The sequence below is a fragment of the Rutidosis leptorrhynchoides genome, chromosome 3, assembly GCF_046630445.1.
Source record: "Rutidosis leptorrhynchoides isolate AG116_Rl617_1_P2 chromosome 3, CSIRO_AGI_Rlap_v1, whole genome shotgun sequence".
Classification (NCBI taxonomy): Eukaryota; Viridiplantae; Streptophyta; class Magnoliopsida; order Asterales; family Asteraceae; genus Rutidosis; species Rutidosis leptorrhynchoides.
The window spans coordinates 395,428,319-395,451,254 of record NC_092335.1 but is presented as its reverse complement, the minus strand read 5'-3'; the positions used below and the strand labels follow the sequence as shown (position 1 = coordinate 395,451,254).

At 34.2% G+C, this 22,936-nt stretch overlaps 1 protein-coding gene across 1 annotated transcript; it reads right to left on the bottom strand.

Annotated features, from left to right (window-relative positions):
- Nucleotides 1–2,197: 2,197 nt before the first annotated feature.
- Nucleotides 2,198–4,452, bottom strand: LOC139901354 (protein FEZ-like). Its single transcript, XM_071884079.1, has 4 exons — nucleotides 4,263–4,452; nucleotides 3,505–3,812; nucleotides 2,879–3,206; nucleotides 2,198–2,502 (listed from the first exon to the last, which is right to left on the bottom strand). Exons 1-4 carry the CDS (start codon nucleotides 4,450–4,452, stop codon nucleotides 2,198–2,200), a joined length of 1,131 nt encoding a protein of 376 aa, XP_071740180.1.
- Between the last annotated feature and the right edge of the window lie 18,484 nt (nucleotides 4,453–22,936).

Below are 22,936 nucleotides of genomic sequence, written 5' to 3'. Positions count from 1 at the left end.
AGATAAGTTAATAAAACTTGAAAACCAAAACACCTCCTCATGAGGCAAAACCTACGGCCAAGTCAAGGAAAAAGGGGGGAAGAAGTTTACTCACTTGGTTCTTGCATGTAATGGTCTTAAAAGTTGGATAATAAGAGAGCTTACATGGGGATTAAGAGCCAACTAGATTTCAAATGCTCAAACCAACTAGTTACAAGATCTAATTACTACTTACATGTCTTAGTGGGCTAGTTAATCCATTAAAATGGGTAGGGTGGGCTTGTAAGCCCAAAGTCATAAGTCCATTTCACTAATAAAGCCCAAGTTCACTTAATTAACAAATTAATCCATTTAAAGCCCAAGTAATTAACCAACAACCTTAGTTAATTAAAATGATTAATAAATTTAATCATGAATATAAATAATACTTGAAAATGTTATTCGTGCAAGTTTCGTGTGTCACAAAGACGTTTCGGGCAATTAAAGTCAAGTTCGGGCAATCATGACAACATGTAAATGTAATAACATACATTCGTTTTATCACACATATTAATAATAACAATTATTAATAAATAAACGTTGGAAAATCTAGGGTCGTTACATAAATATATATATATATATATATATATATATATATATATATATATATATATATATATATATATATATATATATATATATATATATATGTGTGTGTGTGTGTGTGTGTGTGTGTGTGTGTTCAATTACAACTATGAATATTAATAAATATACAAATGATATAGGTTCGTGAATCCGAGGCCTACCCTGCATTGTTCAATGTCGTCATATGTATTTTTACTACAAAATATAGTACAGTGAGTTTCATTTGACTTTTTACCCTTTATGTTTTTGGGCTGAAAATACATGCGAAATTTTTATAAATGTTTTACGAAATAGACACAAGTAATTGAAACTACATTATATGGGTGAATGATCGAAGCCGAATATGCCCCTTTTGCTTGGTAACCTAAGAATTAGTAAACCGATCTACTAATTGAAGCGAATCCTAAAGATAGATCTATTGGGCCTAACGAACCCCATCCAAAGTACCGGATGCTTTAGTACTTCGATGTTGTTTTTATCATGTCCGAAGGATTTCCCGGAATGATAGGGGATATTCTTATATGCATCTTGTTAATGTCGGTTACTAGGTGTTCACCATATGAATGATTTTTGTCTCTATGCATGGGACGTATATTTATGAGAACTGAAAATGAAATTCTTGTGGTCTATTAAAATTATGAAATGATTATTTATGATAAACTAATGAACTCACCAACCTTTTGGTTGACACTTTAAAGCATGTTTATTCTCAGGTATGAAAGAAATCTTCCGCTGTGCATTTACTCATATTAGAGATATTACTTGGAGTCATTCATGGCATATTTCAAAAGACGTTGCATTCGAGTCGTTGAGTTCATCAAGATTATTACTAAGTCAATTATAGTTAGATATATTATGAAATAGTATGCATGCCGTCAATTTTCGATGTAAAGAAAGTTTGTCTTTTAAAAGCGAATGCAATGTTTGTAAAATGTATCATATAGAGGTCAAATACCTCGCAATGAAATCAACTATTGTGAATCGTTTGTAATCGATATGGACTTCGTCCAGATGGATTAGGACGGGTCTCTACATCAGCGTCGGTGTGTTCGAAGTCGCGGTGTAGACGCTGGAAAGAGCCATTTGATGTGGGTCCTAAATTCATAAATAGATCTGTTGAGTTTGGCTTTTAATCTGATTACTGATATTAGAACGGTAAAATACAACTGATAATTTGTTACCGTTGAAGCTTCCATCGAAGACCTGTTTCACTTGGAGGTCCAATGTGTAAAGGAAGCCCAACTACTGTACACATTTTTCTTAAAGTTCCGTTGATGCCCAAAGTTTATCACGAAGTTAATATTTAGTCCTCAACATTTTGCTATAATACACTCCTATTATTATTTACTTGATTACACCCCTCAATTTAACTTTGATGTTTTAAACTGTATGTTTTAGTTTATATAAACGGAGTAGTACTTTTAAACTAAATTATTTAGTATATAAAATAATTAACTAAAAAAGAAATTAATAATAATTAAAAAGAATAAAATATAATACTGGCATTGAACGACTTCCCTACTTTTTCTTCAGTGAAGTGTCAGTCCAATTATAGCTCAGTCATTGCATCAGAAGACCTAGTATCTTAGTGGGCTCATGGGTCTCCTTCCAATTTAGAAGGTACAACCGGGATTGGTTTATTTGGATGGGCTAGAAACGACTTCTTATTCAATGGAAAATTTGCATGTAGATCAATCGTTGTTCGGGTCTTCAAGCTAAAAGTTTGTCTTTGGACGACAAATCTCAAGTTTGCGTATGGGTTTTCCGTTTTTACTTTGCCAATAACTCTTTTGTTTAATGTGATCTCTCTTTGTTGTCTTTTTTCATGTATTGTAACTCTTACGATAACATTCATTGTTTTAATGAAGTTATCGTGTTTTAATAAATTCTTTTCTTTCACTGTAAAAAAAAAAAAAAAAAAAAAAGGTAAATTTTGAAAGAAATTATTAATCATAATGAAACTTTACACTTGAAGCTAAAAAAACAGAGACAATCTTTGTCCTTTACTAAAATATGACTTCTATTCTAAATCATACCAATGAAAGAATCAACAATCAATTAGTTACATAAAACAATTCTTAGTGTCAATAAAATCCCACTGGTTTTCAAAGTAAACAGTCTTTGTGGGACTCTGAAACATCAAGTCAATAGAGAGTTCTTGTAATGATGATGGTATGCTATCGAATGCGAAACAGCTATCAGCTATCGAATGCGAAACAGCTATCATTAAAATATTGTTGTTCATTGTTGGTAATGTAATTAAACCCAACTTCACCAAAATCTCCAAAAATAGATGGTTGCGAGTTGTCTAGTAAAGAAGAAGCATCAATGGTAGTATTTTGATTTGGTTCATGCACCAAAAAGAGGTTATCGTTTTCATCACTTGATATGGAAATCGGAGGGGTTTGGTTGTTGTTATTAAGTTTATGGCTTGAAGGCTCGTATCGAAAAGGTTTATGGTCAAAATGGCAAAAGTCCGGGTCATGTTGGGGAATAACAGGGGATGGGCTCGTGTGTAATAATGGTGCTACCCATGAACCAGATAGAGCTCGTTGCACGGTTGAGTTTGTTTTCTTGAATATTCTACAAATCGCCCATAATTCCTGAAAAATTCAATACAAATGATAATATCTTAGTATACATTGGGTTTAAGTAGGTATATAAATAGGACTGTTCAACCCATTTGTAAAACTGTTAGACCCATTTGACCCATTTCTTAGTACATGTCTTTGGTTCAACTTGTGTTAATTTAAGGTATATTTGTGAATTGTCTATTATGCCCTTTACTTAATGAGCTATTTTTATAAAAGAAAGTTATCATAACGAGTGATTAATAAATCAACCGTTATATTGAATATATATGAACATTTGGAGTAGTAGATATTGTCGAGAGCAACTAACATTGGGTGGGATAACGATTTTATCTAGAAACCGTTTCGGTTGACCATTGTGATCAGCAGAGGAAGGCAACCGAAACTCGTGCATCATCCAGTCGGTTTTGAACCCTTTGGCAGCTCTTCCTTTATAAAACACGAGCGACTTCTTCAAACCAATACATCTTGAACCGTCCGATGAGTAGATAGGTCGGTCAGTACCGGTAGCTTTCCAAAATCCGGACACTGTCACACGGTTTGGCCGCGCACTGTTTCGGTATTTTCGGTCTCTGCGACAATAAAAGTACCATTCTTTCTCTCCTGTGGTTGCCAGCTCTAACAAAACACACAAATATATTTGTCATTAAATAAGTTTAGAAAAGATATAGGTAGTACTTAGAACATCGTGTAAGAGAAAAATGACATTTTAGGCTTAGGTTTGTACTGTTTTTTTGTGAAATAGAAAAGTAAAAGTTGGGATGAATTTGTAAAGTTGGTGTATTACTTTGAAAGAAAGACGTTTTTTTTTCTTTTGACAAACTAAAATGTAAAGATGTATATTTGATTTTATGATTTCGGGAGTAAAACACTCATCATTCATTAAAAGAGATACTAAAATGTAAATACAAGTCTATGCAAGTACATTTGGATTAACAACAAAATATATTATTTCAAAAGTTGATTATATTATATGATGTTTGGAGAGTATTTAGCTATTATGATCTCCATGGCTGTTTAAAAGTCCTAGAGAGGTAGAAAAATGAAAACTAGAATAATGAAGCTCACTTGGTAGGTCCCATGGATCATGTTTATAGATATCTAATGGTTTGATGACTTCAATGGAGATTGGTCTTTGTTGCACCTTCTTCTTTAAGTAAAACCCTACAAGTTCCTCATCGGTGGGATGAAACCGAAACCCTGGCAACACGATTTCTTCAATCTTCTGATCACCATTAATCACACCTCCTTTCTCCATTATCATATAAATTGATCAAGATTACACTAATACAAAATTTCTTAAAAACAGGGAAAAAAAAAATTTATGCTTTTTGCTTTGAAAACCTTAAAACAACAATGTAAAAGAATAAGCAGACCAAACTAATGAAAACCCATCAAGTATAAGTGGTTATATATGAGGGGAAAAATAGTGATGATAATTGGTTTTTATTCTTTGAATTAAGAATAAAGAAATTAGAAGAAATGGAAGTAATCACTCAATTTGAGGTTTCAGTAATTACTTGTTGGGTAGGGTGCTTTTACCGAATGATAAGCCGTTTTTTAAGGTTCTTGTATTTATTTCATAAGTTATATTGATATTGATTATTGAGCTATTTAAAGAAACAAATATCAAGAAAAAGGGACTTCTCCTTCATTAATTTGGTCAACAAATTGGATTTTGTCCTTGCTTTTCTTCATTTTTTCGGAATGATATATAAAATATAGACTCTTATTTCTCACTATCAATGCAACTCATTTTAGGGTTGTGTTATGGAAATTCAAAATGAGGAATCCAAGGGCCATCTATCTTTGACTTTGGTTTGTTGAGACATACTTATAATTTTCATGACGTTTAGTTGATACATCGTGTATATGAACAAAAATGGTGTAAATTATAGTTTAATAGTAATATGTTTACCTATAGTCAACCAATCTAAAATTACAATATAAGTCTGTCTTAGGGATGACATTGGATTGGGTTTGGGTCGGGTCTAGGTATTCCCACACTCGAACCTGATTAAAAAACTCTGTCCCAAACTTGAATCCATACTCGCCGGTTCTCCATTTACTTACTAACTGTCGGGTTATCGGAGTTTTTCCAAGAACTAATGGGGATTCCCATTTACTTACTCTCGTGAATTATCGTATTTTTTCAAAGGTATCGAATTTCTCCGTTGTTAGTAATTCTCATTCACCATTCAACCATTTCAATTTTGTTTCAAAAATGCTATTAAAATGAGTAGTAAATCTAAATACTTATATATAAATATCAAATAATAGTATATTACCAAATTTTAGTATATAATATTATTTTTCAAATTTTATTATCATTATTAATAATGAAAAATGAAATTGAAATCTCTTTCAGGTCGGGTATATGAATATACGGGGTGGATATACAAATCGGATATGCGGGTATGTATCTAACCCATCCCATACCTGAAACCGCAAAAATTAATTAAAACCATCCTCATACCCAACTCATGACCCAAATACCCAGATACGGAATTTTCTCAAAAGTGTCAGGTTTCAGGTTTACACATCGGGTATGGTCATTTTGCCATCTCCAGCTTGTCGTGAATAAAATTTTTGTTAGATTAAGTAAACAGAGAGCATTTTTCACGTTTATGTTATTCAGGAAAGATGGGTATTTTTTCTTTTTTGTTAAATAGAATGCATAGCTTTTTTTTTTTTTTTTTTTTTTGGCGAAAAAACGAAAACTCATATAGAAACGAAGCCGTTTGCCAAAGGAAAACGCCCTCAACGGGAATACAAAAGGACAATGGGAAAACGGGGAAGCTTGCACCTAGAAAGTAACAACCTAAACAAGAACTAACTATAAACGAGCATCCCTAACATCCCAAGAGAAACCTTACAAACATATAAATCAAACAATAACCGTAGAATACACGAAAATACAAGGAACGAAATGAATCGAAGAACACAAAACCGACCACAACAATCAACCTCGAGGCCCCGCCCTTTTCAGTTTTCCATTGATTGTCTCTTTCAAAGAATTTTTCCTAGACCGATTCTCAATCTTGTAAGATAACAATTTAGAGGATCCATCACCCGGCGCGCATTCCCCAGCCAACCGTGTCACATGTTGTGAGGCTTTATGTTTAAATGAAGGGTAACTTCCACTTGATAAAAAAAAGTCGAAAAGTGCAAAACGCAAATTTAATCACATGTTTTATGTTGTCACCTATATATTTTTAGTTTTATATTTAGTTATTGATCATAAGTGATAAGTAATTTAAGTAAATATGAAGCCAAATCAAAGTTCATAGAATCATGAGGTCTTTGGATGGTTAGGTGGAAATACATATATCGACTAAACTTTCGAAACAACTTGGAATATTAAATGTGGATAGGTTTATATTCCTAATAGTCATTGGGTTAAGCTATAAACTTTATTGTGATAAACTCTATAAACTTATATAATTAGATTAGACGGAATTATTAATTAGAAGGGGTTAATATCAAAATATTCGGTTTCTATTCCATTCCTTCAAAGTTTCTATTCCATCGACTTGTCAGAGTTGAATATTTATCCCTAGTCAAACGGACTTTGAAGATTCTCTTTATTGGGTGCTTATTGCAAATAAAGCAATCTTGAACCTAAAAAAAAAAAAAAAAAAAAAAAAAAAAAAAAAAAAAAAGCTTTATTTTAAAGTAGATTTGAAAAGGCGTTCGATTGTATTAGATGAGATTTTTTATTTGATACTTTGAAACGAATGGAGTTTGGCATTAAATAGATTCAGTGGATCACAGCGTGTCTAACCACATCTTCGGTGTCAATTCTCCTAAACGGATCCCCTACTAATGAGTTTCACCTAGAAAAAGGGATCCGTCAAGGGGATCCATTGTCCCCGTTTCTTTTTATTATAGATGTGGAAGGGCTCAATCGTCTCACAAACCTTGCCATTGAACAAGGTCTTTTAAAAGGAGTAATGAAGTACTTCTTTCACACCTACAATACGCGAACGATACAATTTATTTCGGTGAATAGAGTCGAGAAAACTTAACAAACACTATGATGCTTCTTAAGAGCTTTAATATGTTATCGGGACTCAAAATTAACTTCTCGAAAAGTTCATTGTACGATTTAGGGATAGAGGAAAATGAGCTTAATTTGATGGCAGAAAAAATATGATGTAAGGTTGCGAAGTTACCATTCATGTATTTGGGGTTACCTATCAGGTCTAAAATGAAACAAGTCGGTGATTGGACATTCGTCGTAGAAAAAATTAAATCCAGACTCTCCGATTGGAGATCGAAGACGTTATCATTTGGTGACCGTTTAACTCTCATCAAATCGATTCTAAGTAGCTTACCCTTGTATTATTTCTCACTTTACGGGCTCCTCCATGTGTGTTATCAAATCTCTTGAACAAATCACACGTAATTTTTTTGGGGCGGCTCGGGGGATACATCTAAAATGTGTTGGGTTAAATGGGATTTAATTCTTAATTCTTATGATTCGGGCAGGCTGAATATCGGGTCTCTCAAGGGGAAAAATCAGGCTCTTTTGGTTAAATGGTGGCGGAGGTTCAAATCAAAGGGAAATGCTTTTTGGGTGAAAATTATTAAAAGTATTTATGGGTATAACGGGGGTATTGAGGGTGAATATCATCTTAGTAATTCATTAAATGGAACTACATGGTGAAAAATTGTTGAAAATGGTCAAAAGTTCAACGAGTTGGGAATTGACTTTAAAGCTTCATTTAAAAGGGTAATCGGGGATGGGAGTAGTATTAAATTTGGGGATAATATTTGGATTGGAGATGCTCCCTTAAATCACAGGTTCAAAAGGTTATATCTTCTAGAAACAGATAAGGATGCACGGGTCAAGGATCCGTTGTGTTGGTCAGATTCAAGCTGAGACATGGAATTGGTGCAGAGATATTCGAGGAAGAACTATGACTGAATTAGTAGATTTGAATGAGGAAATTTCTTCTCTTCAACCACCATCAGGTTCCAGGGACGGGTGGGAATGGATGCTTGGTAATCAAGGTAGATTTTCCACAAAAACTCTTAATAATCTAGTTGATGGCATGAGCTTATGTTCAGGGATTCCGGGGGCTGAGACTATGCGTAACAGTTTAATACCGAGCAAACTTGGTATTTTAGTGTAGAGGGCCAAATTAAGAGGATTACATGTTCGGATCGAGTTAGAAAAACGAGATATTGATCTAGGATCTACTCATTATCCTACATGCGACGAGGATATTGAGAAAATAGATCATGCTCTTATTTTTTGCAAACATGCTCAAGATAATTGGAACAAAGTTTATAAATGGTGGGGGCATAATTTCAATAACTGGTGCATCGATGATCTTTTTGCGGGAATATAACACCCCGTCAGAACACACTAACGGAATGTTAACTATGGTCCCAGTGCTTGGCTTGACTTCTATGTAACAACAATATTCTACAGCGGAAGCAATTAATACCTAAGATAAAACATGCAAAATGGGTCAACATAAAGTTGAGTGAATCTACATGTTTAAGTAATAGTTCATCATATGTTTCATAAAACAGTTTCCATAAATCGTTTATCGAAAATCAGTTATCAATATCGTTTATCAGTAGTCGGTATCCGAAAATCAGTAAACATTTATCAGTATAAACCACCAAGGTTTAATGTCCAAAAGTTTGCATACAGCAAATGCTAAGGATTAAACTGTTTGTAATCAGAGATGTCAAGTTTCAACTGAGTAGGACATCAAAAAGGTTTTGTTTCAAATATTTGTAGACATTACCATGTCTAGTTTCTAGTTCGTAAATCACGGGTTTAAGTAGCCGATATCGGCTAAAAAGTCATATTTTTACCCCCGATATTGAGTCCCAAAAAGATTAAAGTTCAAAACTTTTTCGGCAAAATAATAGCTTTTTCAGTTAAAATTGTAGATAAAGTAATTACGAAGATGATGTAAAAAGAATCAAGAGAAACGGAGCTAAAACGAAGATTCTAGAGCGAAAACGGTGAAAGACAAGAAATTAAGTTACGATCCAGCTAAATCAGCTGACCAGGCAAGCCAAACGGCCTACCAAACGGCCCCTGCAAACGGGCTGGCCTGGCAAACGGCCCCTGCAAACGGCCTGCCAGCCATTTTCAGGGAAATTTCAAGTCTATTTAAAGGCTTTCTGTCATCCAATTTCAACATACCTCTCCTCACTCTCTCACTACAATAAACTTTCTCTCACTAGAGCTTTCAAGGCCTTCTCACCTCGGAGCGGGAAATACTGGCCCCCGAAGGCGAACGCCGAAGATTGTAATAGGAGCGGTCTAGAGGATGTCAGCACTTGTAATGGTCCAGATCTCGTCTGTAGATGGTGAACGCTTTCCTTAATTTAATAAAGTTACCTTGTTATCTTAAGTTGCTTTCATCTTGCATACTTATCTATCTGCTACAAATGTTTATTATATGTTGCATACTTTATCTGAAACTTATCCTACTGTTATGCTGAAACCTTGACGGTTTAGAATTTTAATTTACGGATCACCCTTTCCGCTTATTCACGTTGTAGTGACCCGAACTTTTCCATGTTTATATATATTAATTGAGATTGATATTTACATGATTAAATGTTTCCAACATGTTAAGCAATCAAGCTTGTTAAGACTTGATTAATTGAAATATGTTTCATATAGACAATTGACCACGCAAGTTGACCGGTGATTCACGAACGTTAAAACTTGTAAAAACTACATGATGACATATAATGGATATATATATAGTTAACATGATACTATGATAAGTAAACATATCATTAAGTATATTAACAATGAACTACATATGTAAAAACAAGACTACTAACTTAATGATTTTTAAACGAGACATATATGTAACGATTATCGTTGTAAAGACATTTAATGTATATATATCATATTAAGAGATATTCATACATGATAATATCATGATAATATAATAATTTAAAATCTCATTTGATATTATAAACATTGGGTTAACAACATTTAACAAGATCGTTAACCTAAAGGTTTCAAAACAACACTTACATGTAACGACTAACGATGACTTAACGACTCAGTTAAAATGTATATACATGTAGTGTTTTAATATGTATTTATACACTTTTGAAAGACTTCAATACACTTATCAAAATACTTCTACTTAACAAAAATGCTTACAATTACATCCTCGTTCAGTTTCATCAACAATTCTACTCGTATGCACCCGTATTCGTACTCGTACAATACACAGCTTTTAGATGTATGTACTATTGGTATATACACTCCAATGATCAGCTCTTAGCAGCCCATGTGAGTCACCTAACACATGTGGGAACCATCATTTGGCAACTAGCATGAAATATCTCATAAAATTACAAAAATATGAGTAATCATTCATGACTTATTTACATGAAAACAAAATTACATATCCTTTATATCTAATCCATACACCAACGACCAAAAAAACCTACAAACACTTTCATTCTTCAATTTTCTTCATCTAATTGATCTCTCTCAAGTTCTATCTTCAAGTTCTAAGTGTTCTTCATAAATTCCAAAAGTTCTAGTTTCATAAAATCAAGAATACTTTCAAGTTTGCTAGCTCACTTCCAATCTTGTAAGGTGATCATCCAACCTCAAGAAATCTTTGTTTCTTATAGTAGGTTATCATTCTAATACAAGGTAATAATCATATTCAAACTTTGGTTCAATTTCTATAACTATAACAATCTTATTTCAAGTGATGATCTTACTTGAACTTGTTTTCGTGTCATGATTCTGCTTCAAGAACTTCGAGCCATCCAAGGATCCATTGAAGCTAGATCCATTTTTCTATTTTCCAGTAGGTTTATCCAAGGAACTTAAGGTAGTAATGATGTTCATAACATCATTCGATTCATACATATAAAGCTATCTTATTCGAAGGTTTAAACTTGTAATCACTAGAACATAGTTTAGTTAATTCTAAACTTGTTCGCAAACAAAAGTTAATCCTTCTAACTTGACTTTTAAAATCAACTAAACACATTTTCTATATCTATATGATATGCTAACTTAATGATTTAAAACCTGGAAACACGAAAAACACCGTAAAACCGGATTTACGCCGTCGTAGTAACACCGCGGGCTGTTTTGGGTTAGTTAATTAAAAACTATGATAAACTTTGATTTTAAAGTTGTTATTCTGAGAAAATGATTTTTATTATGAACATGAAACTATATCCAAAAATTATGATTAAACTCAAAGTGGAAGTATGTTTTCTAAAATGGTCATCTAGACGTCGTTCTTTCGACTGAAATGACTACCTTTACAAAAACGACTTGTAACTTATTTTTCCGACTATAAACCTATAATTTTCTGTTTAGATTCATAAAATAGAGTTCAATATGAAACCATAGCAATTTGATTCACTCAAAACGGATTTAAAATGAAGAAGTTATGGGTAAAACAAGATTGGATAATTTTTCTCATTTTAGCTACGTGAAAATTGGTAACAAATCTATTCCAACCATAACTTAATCAACTTGTATTGTATATTATGTAATCTTGAGATACCATAGACACGTATACAATGTTTCGACCTATCATGTCGACACATCTATATATATTTCGGAACAACCATAGACACTCTATATGTGAATGTTGGAGTTAGCTATACAGGGTTGAGGTTGATTCCAAAATATATATAGTTTGAGTTGTGATCAATACTGAGATACGTATACACTGGGTCGTGGATTGATTCAAGATAATATTTATCGATTTATTTCTGTACATCTAACTGTGGACAACTAGTTGTAGGTTACTAACGAGGACAGCTGACTTAATAAACTTAAAACATCAAAATATATTAAAAGTGTTGTAAATATATTTTGAACATACTTTGATATATATGTATATATTGTTATAGGTTCGTGAATCAACCAGTGGCCAAGTCTTACTTCCCGACGAAGTAAAAATCTGTGAAAGTGAGTTATAGTCCCACTTTTAAAATCTAATATTTTTGGGATGAGAATACATGCAGGTTTTATAAATGATTTACAAAATAGACACAAGTACGTGAAACTACATTCTATGGTTGAATTATCGAAATCGAATATGCCCCTTTTTATTAAGTCTGGTAATCTAAGAATTAGGGAACAGACACCCTAATTGACGCGAATCCTAAAGATAGATCTATTGGGCCTAACAAACCCCATCCAAAGTACCGGATGCTTTAGTACTTCGAAATTTATATCATATCCGAAGGGTGTCCCGGAATGATGGGGATATTCTTATATATGCATCTTGTTAATGTCGGTTACCAGGTGTTCACCATATGAATGATTTTTATCTCTATGTATGGGATGTGTATTGAAATATGAAATCTTGTGGTCTATTGTTACGATTTGATATATATAGGTTAAACCTATAACTCACCAACATTTTTGTTGACGTTTAAAGCATGTTTATTCTTAGGTGAATATTAAGAGCTTCCGCTGTTGCATACTAAAATAAGGACAAGATTTGGAGTCCATGTTTGTATGATATTGTGTAAAAACTGCATTCAAGAAACTGATTTCGATGTAACATATTTGTATTGTAAACCATTATGTAATGGTCGTGTGTAAACAGGATATTTTAGATTATCATTATTTGATAATCTACGTAAAGCTTTTTAAACCTTTATTTATGAAATAAAGGTTATGGTTTGTTTTAAAAATGAATGCAGTCTTTGAAAAACGTCTCATATAGAGGTCAAAACCTCGCAACGAAATCAATTAATATAGAACGTTTTTAATCAATAAGAACGGGACATTTCACACGTGGCTATAACCTAGTATTATGACCTGATCAACCCTAGGATACAAGGTAAGTAGTTATCTGTGCTTAACGTCACAATAGGGATATAGTACCTACGTACAAATAACCATTTATTCGTCAAAGAAGAGCTGCCCATTTAGGTTGTGATTAGAGTAGGCAATATAGAGTTCAGTGAACACTGGCTTGCTCAAAAGCATGATTCGCGTCAGAAGCAACGTTCTTGAGATATTGTAAGATGATCCGGGGTTGAATAAGTGATCGCAAAGGAGAGACCTCTAATCCAATTAACAGTACCTTAGGATATCTAAGATTGCACATATGTTAATGTTAAGATATAGCGTAGTATTAAGTGGAGGAATATTGCTTTAGTTAGACCAACTAGGATTAAGAAAAGCTGAGACTTTCCTTTAGGGATATACCACTTTGTTCATGTACCTAGGATTCTATCCATAAGGTCGTTTAAACCTTATAAGGTTAACGTTGGGAGTAGGGATATCCGTCTTAGCCAGAATCTTCAAAGCCTAAACTCTTAGTGACAAATCAGTTAGGTTCATAGCCAGTTGATTGAGGTTTAATGTTCATTCTAGGTAGTTAAACTCTTGTGATAGTTCCCCATCAGAATTCTATTCTCCATACCTATCTATCTTTATCTTTACAGTTAATTTACCGCATTATTAATTAATCTTAATTTATCACCTCTTGTCACTAGGATTAACTATATATGCACTTTTGTCCCACGTTACTGAGCAAACATACAAAAATACGAACCTGAGTTATATTTACCACTTACTCGTTAAAAGGAAGACAAGTAGGTGAGTTATAGCTAGGAAACCCCAGCTAAATATAAATGATAAAACCATTACTCTCTTTTGGTAGCTAATTCTGACGTGTTGCGACCTAACGACACCGCACAAATAAAACCGTCCGTTTTGGCCATATCATAAGTAGAAGTAAGTTTTTGGCGCCGCTGCTGGGGAATTATTTTCTATCTGTTAAGGTAATCGTTGATTTTGTCAAAATATCTGAGACTCTTGAGTGGTGTCTGTAGTGACCCGAACTTTTCCATGTTTATATATATTAATTGAGATTGATATTTACATGATTAAATGTTTCCAACATGTTAAGCAATCAAACTTGTTAAGACTTGATTAATTGAAATATGTTTCATATAGACAATTGACCACCCAAGTTGACCGGTGATTCACGAACGTTAAAACTTGTAAAAACTATATGATGACATATATATGGATATATATATATAGTTAATATGATACTATGATAAGTAAATATATCATTAAGTATATTAACAATGAACTACATATGTAAAAACAAGACTACTAACTTAATGATTTTTAAACGAGACATATATGTAACGATTATCGTTGTAAAGACATTTAATGTATATATATATATCATATTAAGAGATATTCATACATGATAATATCATGATAATATAATAATTTAAAATCTCATTTGATATTATAAACATTGGGTTAACAACATTTAACAAGATCGTTAACCTAAAGGTTTCAAAACAACACTTACATGTAACGACTAACGATGACTTAACGACTCAGTTAAAATGTATATACATGTAGTGTTTTAATATGTATTTATACACTTTTGAAAGACTTCAATACACTTATCAAAATACTTCTACTTAACAAAAATGCTTACAATTACATCCTCGTTCAGTTTCATCAACAATTCTACTCGTATGCACCCGTATTCGTACTCGTACAATACACAGCTTTTAGATGTATGTACTATTGGTATATACACTCCAATGATCAGCTCTTAGCAGCCCATGTGAGTCACCTAACACATGTGGGAACCATCATTTGGCAACTAGCATGAAATATCTCATAAAATTACAAAAATATGAGTAATCATTCATGACTTATTTACATGAAAACAAAATTACATATCCTTTATATCTAATCCATACACCAACGACCAAAAACACCTAAAAACACTTTCATTCTTCAATTTTCTTCATCTAATTGATCTCTCTCAAGTTCTATCTTCAAGTTCTAAGTGTTCTTCATAAATTCCAAAAGTTCTAGTTTCATAAAATCAAGAATACTTTCAAGTTTGCTAGCTCACTTCCAATCTTGTAAGGTGATCATCCAACCTCAAGAAATCTTTGTTTCTTACAGTAGGTTATCATTCTAATACAAGGTAATAATCATATTCAAACTTTGGTTCAATTTCTATAACTATAACAATCTTATTTCAAGTGATGATCTTACTTGAACTTGTTTTCGTGTCATGATTCTGCTTCAAGAACTTCGAGCCATCCAAGGATCCATTGAAGCTAGATCCATTTTTCTCTTTTCCAGTAGGTTTATCCAAGGAACTTAAGGTAGTAATGATGTTCATAACATCATTCGATTCATACATATAAAGCTATCTTATTCGAAGGTTTAAACTTGTAATCACTAGAACATAGTTTAGTTAATTCTAAACTTGTTCGCAAACAAAAGTTAATCCTTCTAACTTGACTTTTAAAATCAACTAAACACATGTTCTATATCTATATGATATGCTAACTTAATGATTTAAAACCTGGAAACACGAAAAACACCGTAAAACCGGATTTACGCCGTCGTAGTAACACCGCGGGCTGTTTTGGGTTAGTTAATTAAAAACTATGATAAACTTTGATTTAAAAGTTGTTATTCTGAGAAAATTATTTTTATTATGAACATGAAACTATATCCAAAAATTATGGTTAAACTCAAAGTGGAAGTATGTTTTCTAAAATGGTCATCTAGACGTCATTCTTTCGACTGAAATGACTACCTTTACAAAAACGACTTGTAACTTATTTTTCCGACTATAAACCTATACTTTTTCTGTTTATATTCATAAAATAAAGTGCAATATGAAACCATAGCAATTTGATTCACTCAAAACGGATTTAAAATAAAGAAGTTATGGGTAAAACAAGATTGGATAATTTTTCTCATTTTAGCTACGTGAAAATTGGTAACAAATCTATTCCAACCATAACTTAATCAACTTGTATTGTATATTATGTAATCTTGAGATACCATAGACACGTATACAATGTTTCGACCTATCATGTCGACACATCTATATATATTTCGGAACAACCATAGACACTCTATATGTGAATGTTGGAGTTAGCTATACAGGGTTGAGGTTGATTCCAAAATATATATAGTTTGAGTTGTGATCAATACTGAGATATGTATACACTGGGTCGTGGATTGATTCAAGATAATATTTATCGATTTATTTCTGTACATCTAACTGTGGACAACTAGTTGTAGGTTATTAACGAGGACAGCTGACTTAATAAACTTAAAACATCAAAATATATTAAAAGTGTTGTAAATATATTTTGAACATACTTTGATATACATGTATATATTGTTATAGGTTCGTGAATCAACCAGTGGCCAAGTCTTACTTCCCGACGAAGTAAAAATCTGTGAAAGTGAGTTATAGTCCCACTTTTAAAATCTAATATTTTTGGGATGAGAATACATGCAGGTTTTATAAATGATTTACAAAATAGACACAAGTACGTGAAACTATATTCTATGGTTGAATTATCGAAATCGAATATGCCCCTTTTTATTAAGTCTGGTAATCTAAGAATTAGGGAACAGACACCCTAATTGACGCGAATCCTAAAGATAGATCTATTGGGCCTAACAAACCCCATCCAAAGTACCGGATGCTTTAGTACTTCGAAATTTATATCATATCCGAAGGGTGTCCCGGAATGATGGGGATATTCTTATATATGCATCTTGTTAATGTCGGTTACCAGGTGTTCACCATATGAATGATTTTTATCTCTATGTATGGGATGTGTATTGAAATATGAAATCTTGTGGTCTATTATTATGATTTGATATATATAGGTTAAACCTATAACTCACCAATATTTTTGTTGACGTTTTAAGCATGTTTATTCTCAGGTGATTATTAAGAGCTTCCGCTGTCGCATACTTAAATAAGGACGAGATTTAGAGTCTATGCTTGTATGATATTGTGTAAAAACTGCATTCAAGAAACTTATTTTGTTGTAACATATTTGTATTGTAAACCATTATGTAATGGTCGTGTGTAAACAGGATATTTTAGATTATCATTATTTGATAATCTACGCAAAGCTTTTTAAAACCTTTATCTATGAAATAAAGGTTATGGTTTGTTTTAAAAATGAATGCAGTCTTTGAAAAATGTCTCATATAGAGGTCAAAACCTCGCAACGAAATCAATTAATATGGAACGTTTTTAATCAATAAGAACGGGACATTTCAGTTGGTATCCGAGCGTTGGTCTTAGAGAACCAGAATTTTGCATTAGTATGTCTTATCGAGTTTGTTAGGATGCATTAGTGAGTCTGGACTTCGACCGTGTTTACTTGAAAAATGATTGCTTAACAAATTTTGTTGGAAACTATATATTTTTAACATGTGAATATTATGTGATATATTAATCTCTTAACGCGTTTGATATTATGTGATAGATGTCTACCTCTAGAACAAGTCCCATTGACTCACCTAATAATAATGAAGAGTCAAATGTAAATTAGAATGATTCGTGGACTGATTCACAAGTTCCCGAAGAGGAACCGGAAGAAGAGTCGGAACCGGAAGAAGAATCGGAACCGGAAGAAGAATCGGAACCGGATGAAGAAATAGAACCGGTGGGGGAAATAATAAAACGGTTAAGTAAAAGAAAATCCTCAACCAACCAACCAAGGTTAATTATGGTCAATGGTGTTTCCGTTAAGGAAGCAAAATATTGGGAGGATTACCAATTCTCCGATGAATCGGATTCCGACGAGAATTCCGATGATGTTATAGAAATTACCCCAAATGAATTTAAAAAGGCAAAAGAAAATAATAAGGGAAAGGGCATAAAAATAGAGAAATCTAATTCCAACCCCGATGAACTTTATATGTATCGTCAACCCCCGAAGTCCTTAAGTTGTAACAATGACCCGGGAACCTCTAAACCACCAGGTTTTTCTAAACCAATGTGGATCACGACGGCTCGTATTAGGGGAACATCATATATCCCTAGAAACTTGGCAAAACGAACCAAAACCGAAGAAGAAGAAACAAGCGAGTCGGAATAAGATAGTTGTATTCGTGTGGTGTAATATATGTAATATAGTGTGCTTATGCTTTATGATATATGTAAAAATTGCTTGTATTAATAAGTATTTTTTTTATGAATCTAACTCTTGTCTATTTTACAGTATAAAAACACAAAATGGATAGACAACCCAATATTTTAAGAGACCTACCCGGAGACATGATTGATGAAATCTTGTCTAGAGTCGGTCAGAATTCTTCGGCACAACTATTTAAGGCGAGATCAGTTTGTAAGACATTCTAAGAACGTTCCAAGAATGCCTTGGTTTATAAAAGGCTTTCGTTCGAAAGATGGGGGATATCACATTGGGAAATCCATAAGTTACGATGTGTTTGCTTTGACGCATATATTGCGGGGAACCCAAATGCTATTTTACGCAATGGGTTAAGAAATTATTTTGACTCAATATAACCGAATATTGGACTTCGTGATTTAGAAAAAGCGGCTAACATGCAACATAAAGAAGCATGTTATGCTTACGGATTAGTAATGTTCGCTTCTCACCAAAGTGAGAACAAGAACATCGGGCTACAACTATTAAACAAAACGTTCCCACAAGTGACGGAGTCGGTAATTGGGGTAAGAAATGAGGTTTTTAGATTGTTACGGGACTGTTGGACATTACGTAACCCTCGTCCCTTTGACGACGTTACAACACGCTGTCTTATCAACGGCCATAACGGTTATGTTCCACAAGACCAAGGATGGGAAGTAATCCTAGTAAAACCAGAATGCATGACTTGTTTCTGGACGTATGAATTACGTGTCTTTATTGCCTTTGCTGAACGACTTGTGTACTAGCTAGAATTATCTTCACAACCATCTTGTATCAAATTTATTGTGTACTATATTTCATGCTATATGTAAAATAAGCGGTATTGTAAGTTTGTAAAATATTGTGTAAAAGTTTGAACGCGAAATATTATTATAATCAGTTTTTCATATAGAATTGTAGTAGTTGAATTGTATATTAGCTACTAAGTATGAACTTAACGGGTAGGTACTACCCGAATTTAAACTTATAAAACGCTAATATGAAGAAAAAGCTTTTATAAATGAGTTCATATTATGCTACGAAATACTATTAACTACTCTTAATATTCTGTATGATTAACTTGTTCCATTTAACTATTTTGAAGGAAATGGCACCGACTACTCGACACACCGTGAATATGAATGAAGAGGAATTCCGTAATTTTCTAGCTTCAAACATAGCCGCAGTACAGGCTGTGCTACATACCAACAATAACCTTGGATCTAGCAGTACAGGAAATCGTGTAGGATGCACCTACAAAGAATTCACTGCCTGCAAACCTTTGGAATTTGATGGAACCGAAGGACCGATCGGATTGAAACGGTGGACCGAGAAGGTTGAATCGGTGTTTGCCATAAGTAAGTGTACTGAAGAGGACAAATTGAAGTACGCTACGCATACCTTCACAGGTTCTGCGTTAACATGGTGGAATACCTATCTAGAGCAAGTGGGACAAGACGATGCGTACGCACTACCATGGTCAGCATTCAAGCACTTGATGAACGAGAAGTACCGTCCCAGAACCGAGGTCAATAAGCTCAAGATAGAACTTAGAGGGTTACGAACCCAAGGATTTGATATTACCACGTACGAAAGACGATTCACAGAATTGTGCCTATTGTGTCCGGGAGCATTCGAAGATGAGGAAGAGAAGATCGACGCGTTTGTGAAAGGATTACCGGAAAGAATCCAAGAAGATATAAGTTCACACGAGCCCGCCTCCATACAATAGGCATGTAGAATGGCTCACAAACTAGTGAACCAGATTGAAGAAAGAATTAAAGAACAGACTGCTGAAGAGGCCAATGTGAAGCAAGTCAAAAGAAAGTGGGAGGAAAACGGTGATAAGAATCACCAATACAACAACAACAGCAATTATAACAATAATCGCAACAACTATCCTAACAATCGCAACATCAATCGCAACTACAACAAACGGCCCAACAACAACAACAACAACAACAACAACAACAGCAACCACAACAATCATCTTAACAACAATAATAACCTCAACAACAACAACAATCAGAAGCAGCTATGCCAAAGGTGTGAAAAGTATCACTCGGGGTTCTGCACCAAATTTTGCAACAAGTGTAAAAGAAATGGTCATAGCGCGGTGAAGTGTGATGTCTACGGACCAGGGGTTAACAGAACGAAAGGAACAAATGGTGTCGGAACGAGTAATGGCGGAGCAAGTAGTGTCGGAGCAAGTTATGCCAATGTAGTTTGTTATAAATGTGGAAAACCGGGCCACATTATTAGAAATTGCCCGAACCAGGAGAACACGAATGGACAAGGCCGCGGAAGAGTTTTCAATATTAATGCTGCAGAGGCACAAGAAGACCCGGAGCTTGTTACAGGTACGTTTCTTATTGACAATAAATCTGCTTACGTTTTATTTGATTCGGGTGCGGATAGAAGCTATATGAGTAGAGATTTTTGTGCTAAATTAAGTTGTCCATTGACGCCTTTGGATAGTAAATTTTTACTCGAATTAGCAAATGGTAAATTAATTTCAGCAGATAATATATGTCGGAATCGAGAAATTAAACTGGTTAGCGAAACATTTAAGATTTATTTGATACCAGTAGAGTTAGGGAGTTTTGATGTGATAATCGGTATGGACTGGTTGAAAGAAGTGAAACCAGAGATCGTTTGTTACAAAAATGCAATTCGCATTATACGAGAAAAAGGAAAACCCTTAATGGTGTACGGAGAAAAGGGCAACACGAAGCTACATCTTATTAGTAATTTGAAGGCACAAAAACTAATAAGAAAAGGTTGCTATGCTGTTCTAGCACACGTCGAGAAAGTACAAACTGAAGAAAAGAGCATCAATGATGTTCCCATTGCAAAAGAATTTCCCGATGTATTTCCGAAAGAATTACCGGGATTACCCCCACATCGATCCGTTGAATTTCAAATAGATCTTGTACCAGGAGCTGCACCAATAGCTCGTGCTCCTTACAGACTCGCACCCAGCGAGATGAAAGAACTACAAAGCCAATTACAAGCACTTTTAGAGCGTGGTTTCATTCGACCAAGCACATCACCGTGGGGAGCTCCTGTTTTGTTTGTCAAGAAGAAAGATGGTACATTCAGGTTGTGTATCGACTATCGAGAGTTGAACAAACTTACCATCAAGAACCGCTACCCACTACCGAGAATCGATGACTTATTTGATCAACTACAAGGCTCGTCTGTTTATTCAAAGATTGACTTACGTTCCGGGTATCATCAAATGCGGGTGAAAGAAGATGATATTCCAAAGACTGCTTTCAGAACACGTTACGGTCATTACGAGTTTATGGTCATGCCGTTTGGTTTAACTAATGCACCAGCTGTGTTCATGGACCTTATGAACCGAGTGTGTGGACCATACCTTGACAAGTTTGTCATTGTTTTCATTGATGACATACTTATTTACTCAAAGAATGACCAAGAACACGGTGAACATTTGAGAAAGGTGTTAGAAGTATTGAGGAAGGAAGAATTGTACGCTAAGTTTTCAAAGTGTGCATTTTGGTTGGAAGAAGTTCAATTCCTCGGTCACATAGTGAACAAAGAAGGTATTAAGGTGGATCCGGCAAAGATAGAAACTGTTGAAAAGTGGGAAACCCCGAAAACTCCGAAACACATACGCCAGTTTTTAGGACTAGCTGGTTACTACAGAAGGTTCATCCAAGACTTTTCCAGAATAGCAAAACCCTTGACTGCATTAACGCATAAAGGGAAGAAATTTGAATGGAATGATGAACAAGAGAAAGCGTTTCAGTTATTGAAGAAAAAGCTAACTACGGCACCTATATTGTCATTGCCTGAAGGGAATGATGATTTTGTGATTTATTGTGATGCATCAAAGCAAGGTCTCGGTTGTGTATTAATGCAACGAACGAAGGTGATTGCTTATGCGTCTAGACAATTGAAGATTCACGAACAAAATTATACGACGCATGATTTGGAATTAGGCGCGGTTGTTTTTGCATTAAAGACTTGGAGGCACTACTTATATGGAGTCAAAAGTATTATATATACCGACCACAAAAGTCTTCAACACATATTTAATCAGAAACAACTGAATATGAGGCAGCGTAGGTGGATTGAATTATTGAATGATTACGACTTTGAGATTCGTTACCACCCGGGGAAGGCAAATGTGGTAGCCGATGCCTTGAGCAGGAAGGACAGAGAACCCATTCGAGTAAAATCTATGAATATAATGATTCATAATAACATTACTACTCAAATAAAGGAGGCACAACAAGGAGTTTTAAAAGAGGGAAATTTAAAGGATGAAATACCCAAAGGATCGGAGAAGCATCTTAATATTCAAGAAGACGGAACCCGGTATAGGGCTGAAAGGATTTGGGTACCAAAATTTGGAGATATGAGAGAAATGGTACTTAGAGAAGCTCATAAAACCAGATACTCAATACATCCTGGAACGGGGAAGATGTACAAGGATCTCAAGAAACATTTTTGGTGGCCGGGTATGAAAGCCGATGTTGCTAAATACGTAGGAGAATGTTTGATGTGTTCTAAGGTCAAAGCTGAGCATCAGAAACCATCAGGTCTACTTCAACAACCCGAAATCCCGGAATGGAAATGGGAAAACATTACCATGGATTTCATCACTAAATTGCCAAGGACTGCAAGTGGTTTTGATACTATTTGGGTAATAGTTGATCGTCTCACCAAATCAGCACACTTCCTACCAATAAGAGAAGATGAAAAAATGGAGAAGTTAGCACGATTTTATTTGAAGGAAGTCGTCTCCAGACATG